This window comes from Periplaneta americana, chromosome 11 (assembly GCF_040183065.1).
Source record: "Periplaneta americana isolate PAMFEO1 chromosome 11, P.americana_PAMFEO1_priV1, whole genome shotgun sequence".
NCBI classification, from domain to species: Eukaryota; Metazoa; Arthropoda; class Insecta; order Blattodea; family Blattidae; genus Periplaneta; species Periplaneta americana.
This window is the reverse complement of record NC_091127.1, coordinates 36,069,798-36,085,024: the sequence shown is the minus strand read 5'-3', so window position 1 is coordinate 36,085,024 and position 15,227 is coordinate 36,069,798. Positions and strand designations below refer to the sequence as shown.

General features: G+C 31.9%; 1 protein-coding gene across 5 annotated transcripts in view; it reads left to right on the top strand.

Moving 5' to 3' along the window:
• LOC138708925 (trehalase-like) overlaps positions 1–15,227 on the top strand; it is a 409,827-nt gene that overhangs the window by 349,025 nt on the left and 45,575 nt on the right. For all 5 annotated transcript variants that reach the window (XM_069839288.1, XM_069839287.1, XM_069839286.1 and 2 more), the window contains 2 exons: positions 13,550–14,332; positions 14,982–15,115. In XM_069839288.1, coding sequence (XP_069695389.1) covers positions 13,550–14,332; positions 14,982–15,115 — 917 coding nt within the window. The remainder of the gene's footprint in view (positions 1–13,549; positions 14,333–14,981; positions 15,116–15,227) is intronic.

Genomic DNA, 15,227 nt, shown 5'->3' with positions numbered 1-15,227 from the left:
AATTGCGGACGTGGTTGATCTGAAATGCATTAGATAAATTTTTATTGTTTTCGATTTTTTGACAACAATCTATTTCACTATGGCGTGAAGAAAGTCGCAGTAAATAAAATATTCATCAGCAGAAAGGTCGTGTCGTTAAAACTTTTTGTTTTGTACTAACAAATAGTTGGCATTACTGGTTAGATCTGGTTCGAATTGCAAGGAAACTAGGAAGTTGACATTGCACGTAATCCCTACATACAGTGAAGCGAGGTTTCTCGTACGCAACGTTAACACTTCAGTAGGCCTATAGTTTTAATGTGTTCTACAATATGTAAGATCCCATGATCGACACGATAAAAAATTATTTTGCTTTTCTATTAAAATTTATGCTCTGAAATTTGGGAGAAAATATATTTTAATTATTGTAATTTTAATTTTGAAATTTTAATATTTAAATGGGATTTTATTATTGAGGAATATACGACTAACTCCAATCAATATAAATCAAAAGGATAGCATACCCTGTTTCACGTTGTAAGTATTTTCGTATTAAAAAGTATGAAATAATTAAATTAGTAGATTCTTATTTTTAATATTATTTTCTTTTTTACTTTCATGTTTCACGGTTTACGCACCTTCATTAATAATCATATTCTTTAAATTTCGTAAATGGAATTAAAACTCTGATGGTAATAATGTAGGCCTATTATGTTCATTTATAGTTTTCTGCCCAAGGACAGCTCTTTCAATGCAAACCCGGCATTCTTCAATCTTTCCTATTTTCTGCCTTCCTCTTAGTCTCCACGTATGATCCTATGATTCATATATCTTAATGTCGTCTAATATTTGGTATCTTCTTCTACTCCGAACTCTTCTCCCGTTCATCATTCCTTTCAGTGTATCCTTCGGCCAGTGACCCAACCAATTCCTTTTTCTCTTCCTGATCAGTTTCAGCATCATTCATTCTTCACCCACTCTTTCCAACACAACTTCAGTTCTTGATTTATTCTATATAGATCAATATAATTAAACTTCACGATATCATACTGTTACATTTTATATGTATTTCATATAATAGTTGTATATTATATCAGTGGCGTATCGGAGATATATAATATAGACCTACAATATTACTTAACACTCCTTTTAGAAAAAATTCGTTAATATACCCCAATACCATCCCCAAATATCTTTCCATATGACATACATAAAAGAATTGTAATGATCCGTACTGTACCGGTATGCTTTTAAAAATAATTTAAAGTTTTTTTGCAGATTGATAATAAACATTTAGAATCGTATTTGTGTCCATAGATTTATCATCTGATAATTTGTGCATATTTAACTGTTTGTTTTTTTATAGATAAACTACGGATAAGAAATATCAGTGAGGGGAAATTTTATTTTTGTCGCTGTATGAGAAAGTTGAAACTTACGTAAATCATTGTTCGAAACGTGGGAAGTTGTTACATAACTGATGTCGGCAAGGCAGATAATTGGAGGACTGCGCTTGATATCGTCACGTGTTTGGATAAGAGGAATACTGCATTATTATTGTAGATCTTCCTTTTTCAAATCTTGGCTATGTCATCTGTCTTGTAAGATCTTAATTATAATAATTTTTTTAATTAATTCATGGTCATCTTTATTTTCTTATGGTTAATTTAATTTGTTTAGGGGCCGATAATAAGTTTCTTATGCGCATTTAGCCCATCCTACTGCGTTATTTAGTCGAGAGAACGTTGCTGACATAGGATCTGAAGTCTGGTTCATTAATGTGTTGTCCACCATTCCTAATACACATGCAACCATCCATATGCCAAGAATATTCGTTGGCTGACCGGGAGATACACGCATATTGTTAAAGAAGCTTAAATTAGAGTTGATCTCAGGCTCGAGTCGCCGTCCCTAAGAATCTTGGGTGCCTGGCTCATTTCCTAGTCCGAAACGCGCGCGAGAATTGAGTTGTCACTTGTTTAAGATCATAAATATCATGGTTAATTTTAATGTATTTCTATGTAGATGTTTCTCATGTCTCTCTGCAGACGATATTTATTTGTAATACGAGTGGGTTGTGTAAATCTAAATTCAATACAAAGATTAGTCTATTCAGAAGGCAGGTACACTATTGGCCTGCAAAAATTTAGTAAAATTCATTTTTTTATATCTCGGCTACTATAAAATCTAAATGAACAAAACTTTTCAAGCTTAATATACATACATTACACTTTATAAAACACTATTCAGAATATTAAAGATAAAGTAAAATTTGTATATTTTTTACAACCGTAAAGTATTTACATAATAAAATCTAAAATTAATTAAATATCTGCATGATTTTTTACATAAATATTCTAAAAACATACATCAACAACATAGTCTAGGATCTTTTACCTTTCCTTTATGAAATGATTTTTCTTAATAATTTTTTTTTTTTTTTTTGGAAAATTTAATATTGAAGCTAACAATTCGGAAAAAAAAAATATTTCTTAAAGGAATAGGTAAAAGATCCTAGACTATGTTGTTGATGTAGCTCTTTAAAACATTCCAGTGAAAGAATCATGCAGACATTAAATTAATTGTATATTTTATTATGTAAATGCTTTACGATTGTGAACGAATATACATATTTGATATTATTTTTATAGGTAATTATTAGCCTTTTTTTAATATCCTGAGTAGTGTTTTATAAAGTGTAATGTACGTATATTAAGTTTAAGTGTTTTGTTTTTGTAATGGTCGGCCATACTGTCATTATTAAAAGAATGTAAATTGAGCCTATTTCGAAATAGGACTGTCATTATTAAATTCAACACCGAAATTTTGTTGAAAGTGTCCTCTTAGATATAAAGTGAATTTGTTAGACCACGAAATGATGCACATAAATCTTAAGAAACTTCTTAGAAATCATGCGCAGTTAGGTTAAGTCTTAAACCCTTGGGACTAATAATAAAATACTTAAAATGCGAGCAATTTTAAGCTTTACGGCTATAAAAATATTGCCTTGTTAATATAGGCTTAACTGGTAGCAAAATATAGGCAAATCGTACATGATATATATATTTTTTTACTTATTATTACCTCCAAAATGTAGGTCTAATGAACATAGCCATTAAATTCATAAACAACAAATTGGTTTCCCGCCACAATTGAGTTCGGATTCAACCCTTCAGAGGCACTAGTGAGGGCTAGAAATTCTAGTTCGACCGACTGTATTCCTTCTCCAGTCTATTGTAGGTGTTGGTATGAATTAAAATCAAAGCGTAACTGACGTCATCGTGTAATAGTGCTCTTCCTGACTATCACGAGTACACAATGACTGGAACACGTCGAGCCAGAAATGTTAATTATGTCAGTTGGAATTAACGTACACTTCTGAGCCAATCGGCGGGCGGGACACGTGTTCTTCGCTTGAGAACACGTTTCATTCACATGCCGAACACACTCCGTCTCTTGACGCGTTTGCATATTCAGTGACATATTATACACCCTAATTTCACTCCCATATTTTATTACCGTTATATTTTAGGCGTACTCCAATACTGAACAAAATTATTGTTCCCAAGACGTTAAATGTGATCCATCACTCGTTGATATCAGATGCTGGGATTCAATCAGGTTCGTAACAAATTTAAAATCGTTGATATTATTTGACATTGCCGATTAAAGAAGGCTTAATGGATACTCTTTTATTGTTTTATTTTTTGTGCAGTCAGCATTAGCTTTCAGTCATATGTTATGTGGTAATGCGAACATTATATTGTAGAAAAATGTATTAATGACAAGATCCTAAAATTATATTTTTCATTAGTAGACGGAAGACTGTCATGCATTTCTTTCGGGTATCAAGACGTTAAAATTTTCAAGAAATATATAATTTATGAAATAATGAACGCTTATGTAATAGGCTGTAATGTTCAGTTATTTCTTTAAGGACTTTTCTATATTGTGCATTCTTGTTAGAATCTACTATTTTCATATTGTGAATATATTTTTGTCACAAAATATTAATTGCTGTTGTTTACACAATAATAAATCATTAAACTTCATAAAATAGCACTGTTGAGGATTATTAATCGAAAATAGGGAACAGAGTGTTGCCCAGCATAATAATAAAGTTAGTCTAAATTTTCTATCCTATATTTTGTTTACTACTTTTCAAATTGCTTCGCTTGCTGCATACCGCTTAATTATAGGCTATAGGTTATGGTGACTGGAGTTAAGATCTGTGTTTTTATTTTATTCTGCACCGCACACTGTTGAGTAACACTATTGATACATTGATATCTATCGATGTTAAAAAAAAAAAAGTAAATTTTGAAAATTAAAAACTTAATGCTTGTCAATATCTTTTATATGCTGCCTACAATTTCATTTTGCACTATTTCGTTCCGTGGAATACATTTCGTTATCTTGTTCTTAATTCACTGTTTTCAGAGATATCCTTGCATGTTTTTGTTGACTGTATTCTTATTTTGAATGTTACTAATTTTTCGCAATATTAGATTAATATTTCAACCTTCATGTAATTAAATCAAATTTATAGAAACTTGAAAATAACTTTTCAGAGCAGAGTCGTCTTAGTAATAATTTAATAAATAACAAATAACCTGCTTTCCGGCAGGGAAATGAATATTTATTTCTTTTCCGCTTTCCTTAGCGATGGCATGCTTGTCCCTTCTGTTTTTCGTATAAAGCTTTATGCCTTTGTGACCACATGACCAGGAAATTCCGCTGTTTGTGAGTGTCTAGTGATAATTAAAAATATAGACAAGTAATTAACGTGTAATAATAATAATACTTACAATGTATTATATTAAAATAATTGTTACTATAATTGTCATTATTAATCATCAACAATTGAATTACTCAAATCACCTATAAAAGAGGGCAATTTTTATTGCATATTTTAGTTCCATTAAAGTTCTTACAAAGATTAACCTTTGAGTTTCAGAAAAGTAAGTTGTGCCGGAAAGACAGAGCTATTACTGACCTTGGAAACTCGTACTGAGTTATCATTCCCGTCTGTACTGGTTTCTTTTCAGACAGTTCTCTCGCTGCTGCTGCTGCTGCCTTGCTGCAGACACTTTCTCTCTAGTTTCCCCTTCAGCGTATAAATTTTTCTTTAATTACGCAGTTAGCAGATATGCTAGTTATGCAATTTTAAATTAATTATGACTAGAACAGTATTATGCAGCAAGAGAGAAAATGCAAATAATTATATCTAGCTCTCTTCTTTTGTCTTTTATGTCTAAATTTTGAATCATCAAACAAATATCGCTGTGTTGCTAATCGTAATTCTTTGAAGATTATAGAAATGATTCATCGCAAGCCTTGCCTGGGCCTAGTCTGAATTGTTTCTTCAGTAAATCAGAGTTAATCCATTTATCTTGCCTGTATAGACCTAAGTTAGTTTAAATTTATTTACGAATGTTAAATTTGAAAACGGCGATTTGTTAATAATAATAATAATAATAATAATAATAATAATAATAATAATAAAACCACTGCTACACGTTTCATTAAACAATATTTCTAAATGGTGTGTACAGTTTTTTTTTGTATGGAATATTTTGTCGACATATTGCGTTGTTAATATTATTCATGTCCAGTATCTGCGTATTCCATTAGCTTCGTAACTGTAGTTTTCGTCCTTCTATAACACGAGAAAGTTGCTAAATACATTCCTGCGAACCCAGGCGATAAAAAAAAAACGTAAAGCGTGAATTGAAACTCAACCTATGAAAGAACTTTTGTGTTTGTAATTACAGTTAAACAGTATATGGAATACAGTGTTGAAAGTTTCTCTGGCACTATTGACATGGATAAGCTTTTTTTTAAGAAATATTTTATTTAGCCTAATTAGTTTCTGAGATAAATAAAAGTAAGTGGTGGGCATTTGTCACTTATCTGTCATGCTAAAAATAATTTAAAATTCATTGTTACTAAAAGACGAGGCCGCCAATGAACTATACTCCAACGTAATTTGTTTCCCTAATTTTAGCTTGAATAGATGCTTTCCACTTGCATAAACTAGCTCATTTCTCAAGTCTGCTCTCTGCCAAAATATTGTAATAACTTCAGTTACATCATGTATAGATCGAAAAGTATTTTAACTTATTTTTTAAGAATATTTATGTCATCTTATTTTATAAATTATATTTGCTTAGAAATTCAATTTCACTAAACTTAATTCGAATGACTGTCAGTTTTGGTTATGAATTTGAATGACGATGCATTAATTCTTTAAAATAGCCCACGGCGTTTTAGTGATCGGTTGCAGAAGTCTTCTTAGATGATTTTAGAACTTCATAGTAGTTGCCTGAAAATTCATGAAAAAACAGCAGCGACGGAAGTAATACTCTATTTTGAAGTGTCTGGAGCACTGCCTGCTGGATCGCATCTTATGGTAGCCATAAGATATGGTCAAGCAGGCAGTGATCTGGAGTGAACTTCATAATACGACTTCCTAATGTTTATGCACATTAATTGAAAGTCGGTCATTCATGTTCAAAGCGTGTCTAGCTTCCTCCAGCTGTTTAAAATATTATTCCTAAACTCGATTGAAACCATGTCCAGATATTATAGCGGCATTTAAAAACTTTTTTCGTAGCATAATGTTACAAAATTAAATATTGTTACGAAATCTTTGTAAAATCTGTTACTTCAACGAAATCGAATTGGTTGGGAGTGGGGGGAAGACTGATAGACGTCAACTTCGACATTAAATCAATGCTAGTGGTAATTTCAACGCATCAAATGACTGACATGCTGGGAGGTTAGGCGTTTTACAGATTTTTATAATCTATAGGTGATCTTATTTTTACGAGTCCTTAATGCGTAGTACATGTTTTTTCGGCCACTTTCATGGACCTTGGCTGAGTTACATTTATTTTACTCCGAACTGTTGAATTCTGCAGTTTGGTGACCCTAGAATAACCTTATTCACAAATACTCCGGTTAACCTTAGAGCATTTTATAAAACGGAAATAATATTAAAGGCCGAGAGATGGTAGGAATACGAACAAATGTTGCCACGTTATGTAGTAGGTTTGAAGCTTCCATAGCATTTCGTCATTAAGAACTGGCAATTTTTGTAGCGTAGACTTTATGTGGCGGTGATTTTATCCAAACTTATATTTCTTTTGTTTGTTGTAATCCTATGATAAATTTTCTCTCTTGTTTACTGACTAGCTGTACTAACCGTGAGAAGAATGACGCTTCCATTGGCATGCTGCTCGTTACTATTGATTATGCTGTGTCGGTAAGATTATAGCTTGATTGTGACTTGCGAAAATAAATACGAGTGCAATAAGACCATTCACAGAAAGTAGAACTTCCAATCCGGTAAATCTTAAGTGATAGTTTCGTAACCATATCTTTTCTTTGCATTGGCGCTATTTACCATGCGGTGGAAATTTAAACCATTGTTGTGGATTGTTGCTTGTAAAATAACATATTACTAAGAATGGGTATCTTATTATAAAAAAATCATGAAAATTTACTTGAAGTGTTTCTTTTATTAATAATATATTTAATTATGAATTGTTTAATCATTTAAAAAATATCACATATCAACAGTTGAATTGCATTATCAGAACGCATGTAACTCGTAAGAAATACGTATGTCTACTTCATGAAATACACATTTTAAAGAAATGCAGAAAAAAACATTTAATACAGAGTAACTTAAGTAACTAATATCAGAATTAAGTGGTTCCCTGAAGAAATATCAGGTAAAGCAAGAGTAGGAGTCTACTCTACACTTCTCTTATTGTTATGTAGCAGGATACAATAGAACCAAATTTGATGCAGAAACCGTACTTTTTTGTATTAGGTTAACTTATACTCAGAGGAAATAAGTTTAGTATTGCCAGCATTACATTCACTCATGCGATCAATTCAAATTTCAATTTCCGTCAAACAAGTAATTATATCGCAATACGGATTACGCTCGAAGCTTTGAAAAGAATAGGCTACCAATTTGTAGGTTATAACTTAGTTTGTATGTGGACCATGTAGTGAAACATAGGTAGGTAGATGGATGGATGGATGGGATAGGATTGGATTGAACTGGATTGGATTGGATTGTATAGGATAGGATAGGATAGAATTGCTGAAGTCATTACAATTGAATAGCCGCCCAGAACAAGGTTGTAACCAGCAAATACGAAATTCTTAAAAAAAAAAAAAAATGGGGGGAAAAACGCATTATACTGTACATACTTCTAAATTTTTAGAACAAAGTTAATAATCTACTTCTGAGAAATGAGGGTTACAACCTTGTTCTGGGCGGCTATTCAATTAATAGCATCGTCGAATAAGAATGGGTACTCTTTACTATTATTTCAATTAAAATTGTTTTAAATTCTTGAGTAAAAGAAACACATTTACCTATGTAAAAAGTTGTATTATTGTTCAGTTTTGAACAATTATAATTTTATTTTAATCTACCTCATCTTCTGACTTAGTTGCCTCATGAGTGATGCCTTATTGGTATCACTTGTGAGGTTCAAACCTGTCTTCGGACAGTTAACTAAACAACAACAGTAGCATGTAACTTGTAGGCCTGTTTGTTTCAGCATTAGGCTACTATTTAGAGACAAAGTGCTGAATATTTAAATTGGTGATGTCTCTGTAAATGCATACATTACTTTGCCAAGATAGGCCTATCATTTGTGAGTTCACATACACCGTACTAGTTATCGATTTATTAATAGCCTACGTACGGAAACCTGTGTAAAGATAACAATGGACGACATAGATTTGAGTTTAATTTTATATTTTCCTTTTTTCTTCGTTACTGCCAAAAACAGAACTGTACAGTTTTGATACCTATGCAAGATATTTTGGTTACAAACTAAATTTGAAATTTAATATAGGCCTATTTATTGATCGTGTATAAATGCGGATGATGAAGACAAGGACTATCCTGCCATTTTATTAGCACTGGTATTATGATAAATGTGTTAATTCGTTGTTACAGTTACAACTGTAATTTTGATCTTAAAATGAGATATATGGGTAAAAATATTCGGTAGTGGCCTCAACGTAGAATGTTTCATTAATTTATTTTATTACTACTCATATATTAAAATACGACTTCATTTTGAGATCCGTAACGTATTTGTAATTTCATTTTTGATTGTACGAGTAATATGCAGATAATATGTATCGGAACTTCAGGAAGATGTCGTTTCTATAATGAAATCAACAACAATAAATTTTAAAAATATAGACAAAGAACATTTTATGAAGCAAATATTAATTCACAGACACCAGAAGTTTACGTGATTTTACAGAGGCGTAGTTATGAATTATTTATTAGTTCCCCTTTTTTGTATATGACTTCATTCAGAAGGGAAATAATATGAAAATGGCAGGGGCAAGCTACAACTTAGGTTTGAAGCTGAAATGACTAATTGGTAGACTTCTTATGACAGGTTCTTTGTAATCATGGGAGAACTCTCTCATGGACCAAGGTTGTTCCTTTGAAGGATGTCACTCTTTGTTCTCGGTCAGCCATCTGGGATATATGAAAGTAATAAGAAACGTGAAAAGAGACGTTCGAAAGGAACTGAAGTTAAAAGATATTCCGATTCTATGATGATGTTTAATTAATTAATTTATTTATGTCTATAACAGGGCAAAGCCCCAATTACAGTAGACAGTACAGATTTGTTAAAAAACACATAGAATTGCATATAACATGAAAAAAGAGAAAACAGAAACAAATGCAAGATATAAGTGTAATTACAAATTAAAAATTAAAAAAAAAACAAATAGATACTACCTAAATAAAAGACACAGATATAGATATAAATGAAAAAAACAAAACAAATAAAATAAATTAAAAAGAGTTAAGTATAGATATCATAGCCAAAAATGAAAAATTGGTAAATTACAGAGTAAATATAACACTATGTTAATAAATTCAGTATACAGTATTATATAGTAGGACTAATAGGCTTAATTTATTTATTTTATTTTATTTATTTATTTAATAATATTTATTAATAATTTTAATGCAATAGTATGTGGTAAAACTCTGCCTCGGATTCATTTCATAATCTATAATATACTTATATATTACTTAGACACGAACAGTAATAAAAATTATTTAGAAGGGAACAAAAAATTGGGGGGGGGAAAAAAAAAAAGTTATTCATCGCCTTTGTTTTGCTTTTCGTTAATGTTTTGTTTACTTTGGATATAAGCCTAATTTTCTTTTACTGTATTGCAAACTATGTAAATAATTCTATGCATTAACTTAGTAGTATTTAAATTATAACGTATTTCTTGATCTTTTTCCCCTGAATGTTATATTATCAAATGTTTATTATTATTATCCTAAAGGGGAAGAGAACTTTTACGCTGAACCCCAGCTAGGTGCATTCCAAAGCCACTCAGCTGACTACACTGAGTCGCTGAGTATCCAGTTTCGAGCAGGCATCCTCACTCATCCCTAGACCAACACCCCGTGCGTCGTCAGCCGGCGATCGGGGAATGCTATGGAATGGAGATGATGTTGATGCCTGTCGTGGGAAAACGGGAGAATCCCAAGAAAATCCCCTTGTCCGCCACAAGCGTCACTGTTGAGTTTTCAATGAAAAATCTCAGGCTGGCCGGGACTCGAACCCGAACAGCCTGAGTGCGTGACAGGTCGAAGGTCGAAACCAATCACTCACCCAGGGACTTCTCAAGAGTCTTAAAATAATGTATAATGTACGTATGTGTTTCTAGGTTTATTATAAAACAAACTAAATGCCATGTTCTCTCCCTCTTACAATGATACCTAAGCGTATCTGTAACTACATAGACTATTTATCTGAAAATAGATTAAATGGTTTAGTATAAAATATAATATATGTTGTTGTTGTTGTTTTCTAATGCCAGGCGTTTGACAATAAAGTCATTTGACCTCTTGCACTCCAATATTTTTTCAAAGATATTATCATGGTCAGCCACTGAAGCACAGATTTTGAGGTGTTCCGAATCCATTGCTTAGTTTGAGTTGCACAATGGGCAGTTAGGGGACTGATATATTCCAATTCTATGCAGGTGTTTGGCAAAACAGTCATGGCCTGTTGCCACTCTAAATGCAGCTATAGACGATTTTCGTGGTAAATCGGGAATTAACTGTGGATTATGATGCAGAGAGTTCCATTTTTCCCTTGAGATTGTGTTATCAAATTTTGTTTGTTGGAGACTAAGTAATGTAGATTTAATAATATATATATAACGTAATATATACATATAATATATTATATTATAAATAAAATATTATAACAACATAATTACTCGTATAAAGTGCATATTTCTTTTTGGCGATCCACAGATGGATTGCAGCATTCAACTATCAGGTTTGGGTTCGTAATTTCATTTATCTGCAAGCCAAGCATATAAACTAAGCTATTATTATTTCCTAATTTTTATTCTCGTATCTGTCACATTATCGACGCTACATAAGTAATTGATGTGAATTAGGCCCTAATAACACACAGCAAGCAATGGAGATAAGAGAGGCAATTTTGAGTAAAATTGTTTGTTTAAATATGTATGTTTTGTGCATCGAGTATCGAGATGTAGAGCAGAATTGTTCATAAAATTATGTTCAACAAGATTGCTATAGGTGTATATTGCAGGACAGGATGTTTCGAGATGTTTCGACCTTCGCGCTTTATTACTACTCATGTATCTCTAATAAAATGTGTGAGTTAATCCGGGTCATGATATTGGCACTTTCGTGTCATTAAAATTCCTCTCCGAATCAGTATCAATGACCGTTAGTTAAGACTAGAGAAATGATTGCCTCTATTTTTACCCACGTTTAAATCAAGGGTGTACTGTTAGAGTGACGAAATGTTTCGTCATGAAAGAGATCTTCAAAGCACAAATGGCGGAACTCCACTTTTCATGTGAATGGACTGTGCATGTAAACTTTTAAAGTGCATTAAGTGAACTTACATCCGTAAGAAGAATACCTATAGAACTGAAGTTTGGTGATTCTGTGTTCAAAATGCTTGTGTAATTCCGATCTCATGGAAAGTGAAGTTACGCAACTTGAGCTCTGAACACCTCAAATATAAACCTTCATAAAAGTGCATAATTTTCATTCACTTTTACTTACACCTGTGATTAAATTAGTTCTGACATTATTTACAAAGCTAATAAAATGGCATTGATTTATATCTTGTCAAGTGTTAATAAAGTAGCAAAACTATTATTTCATATAATTAATTTATAACATAATATCAATACCTACAGTAAAACTGCGCCCTTCTTTGATATTTGAATCCCGGATTCAGTGTCTCTAGATAATCCAGAGTGCTATTTTCATAGTTCAATAAAATTAAAAAAAGAAATGTCATTCCTGGATCGAATTTGGGTTTTCATTATTATTATTATTATTATTATTATTATTATTATTATTATTATTATTATTACACCGGTATGTGTTTTAAATTTCACTTTCATCTGCATACCTACTTAAAAACCCTAAATACAAATACGATTTTATTTGCGCGAAATGATGGACAACCCTATTGAGGCATAATAGTAGATTGTAGGGTTAATCGTTCTCTTCCTCCCCCTCCACAGTGACATTGACTGTTGTAATTGAAAGTTAGCAAATCCCTCCCAATCTGCGTTATACGTCATTGTACTCTCCATAATTTCATTCCCCATTTTATCTACGCCAGCTACTTGTAAAATTCTCTTACTTCTAGAGCGTACATCTTCTTCAGTCTTGATTTGTACTCAATTATTTCGTAGAAGGGAACAACTGGATAATACGCACGGCAGACCAATATCGATAGTCGACTCTACTCGCTGGCCAATGTTGGTGACATTGTGTATTTACTTAAATTTGGTGGTAAACGTAACGGCACGGTTCAAAGTGGCCGTGCTAATTCTCCTGTATAGCGCGTAGAAGTATTGCAATATATGTTTGTAATTTAAAAAAAAATCTTATTATTTACCATGTTTGGGTAAGAGTAAAAATCTATATATTATCATAATGAAATAGCTAAAAACCTTCAGTTTGTTGTATGTTAGACTATAATGTGCAGTTCTGCCTATATATATATATATATATATATATATATATATATATATATATATATATATATATATATACACACACATCCATATATAATTTTTATGTGCTTTAGTTACTAACAATATTATATATTTCAGTTTTATAAATTGAAACACATTTTTAAAACTGTTTGCATTCCTAAACTATTTTTATCCGTTTAATGTTTCAATTGTATAGCAGACAGTGAAAACACGATTACAATGTCAGTTAAACAAGAACTGAAAAATTCTGACAAGAGAAAAAACATACATACATACATACATACATACATACATACATACATACATACATACATACATACATACGTTAAATTAATATTTATGTTATGACTAAAATACTAACAGTGTAATTGTAATAAGCGGAGATAATCTTTAGTAAAATAGTTTTCAGTATCAATATAACATCATAAATTTGGTTATATGTTAATTTGTTTATATGATTCACGTTTTTTTATTTCATTTTTTTCAGTAACATCTACTGTTACGGCGATCTTCTGCACACAGTGCAAATGTCAATGCTGTATCATGATTCCAAAACATTTGTTGACATGAAAATGAAGTATCCGGCAAATGAAACATTAGAACGTTTCCAGGCAATGATGAAGGAAACTGGCTCACATCCAACCCATCTCCAGATTGAACGTTTCGTAAATGATACGTTCGATCCACCAGGCAGTGAGTTTGAAGACTGGGAACCATCAGATTGGGTTAAAGAACCAAAATTCCTTAACAGGATCACTGATGCTGATTTTCGTGAATGGGGAAAACAATTGAATGGATTATGGAAGTTTCTTGGAAGGAAAATGAAGGATGACGTGAGAGAAAATCAAGAACTGTATTCAATTATTTATGTGCCTCATCCTGTAATTGTACCAGGCGGTCGTTTCCGCGAGTTTTATTACTGGGATTCTTATTGGGTCGTCCGAGGCCTCTTGTTGTCAGAAATGTATTCTACTGTGAAGGGAATGCTAGGAAATTTCTTCTCCATTGTTGAGAACTATGGACTGATACCAAACGGGGGAAGGATATATTATGCAAAGCGATCCCAACCACCGATGCTTATCCCCATGATGAAGAGTTATATGGATGTAACACACGACATGGATTTCTTGAAAAGCAACATCGATATAATGGAGAATGAGTTTCTGTTCTGGATCACAAATCACACAGTCAAAGTGGAGAAAGATGGAAGACACTACACTTTAGCGATATATAAGGATGCATCAACAGGACCAAGACCAGAATCTTACAGGTATGATTTTGTAAATTTGGAGATTTTAATTCACTTAACCAGACGTATTAGTAACATGCTGTTTCCTATATTAAAAAAAAATATTTATTATTTATTACATTATCTTGCCTTTCAATATTATTTTTTATAATTATACGCATCCTACAGTATTCTTTGTAAAGTAAGCTACGGTACCGGTACTTTTTTTTTAATAACATAGAACTTTTTTTATGATTACTATCAATAAAGTTCATTTAATAATACATCAGAATTAAAACACATATGCACTTAATTCACCTCATGCAAAATAGGTGGTTGTAATACAAATTAAGCGGAAAACTTAACCTAACAATATACTAGCCAAGAGAATAGATTGATTCACCTGTTGAATTAGGAGGGGTGGAGTTGTAGAGGAAACACGTGACATTAGCTTCAATTCCTGCTTTGCACGAGTCTCTAGAGGATTGCACGTGACATGAGAAGGTCAAATTATGCCTAAGCCTGTGATATCATACAACTGTTCAATACATTAGAGGATGGCGGTACTAGGCATTACAAATCAGTCTTCTTACTAAAAATTAACTTTAGCATAAATATCCATTATTATTATTATTATTATTATTATTATTATTATTATTATTATTATTATTAAACCTGTGTTTTATTTTAGGGAGGATTTCGAGAGTGCTAGGGCGTTTCACACTGACGAAGAGAAAGAAGCGTATTATTCTGAACTGAAAGCAGCTGCAGAATCAGGCTGGGACTTTTCAAGTCGCTGGTTTATTCAGAATGCCACAAACAAAGGTATACTGCATTAAATTCGTTATTGTATTCAACAATTTTACTATTATTTAATACATTTCCTTTAATTTTAAAAAATACATTTAATTTCAAACCAGTATTCTTATTGTATTAT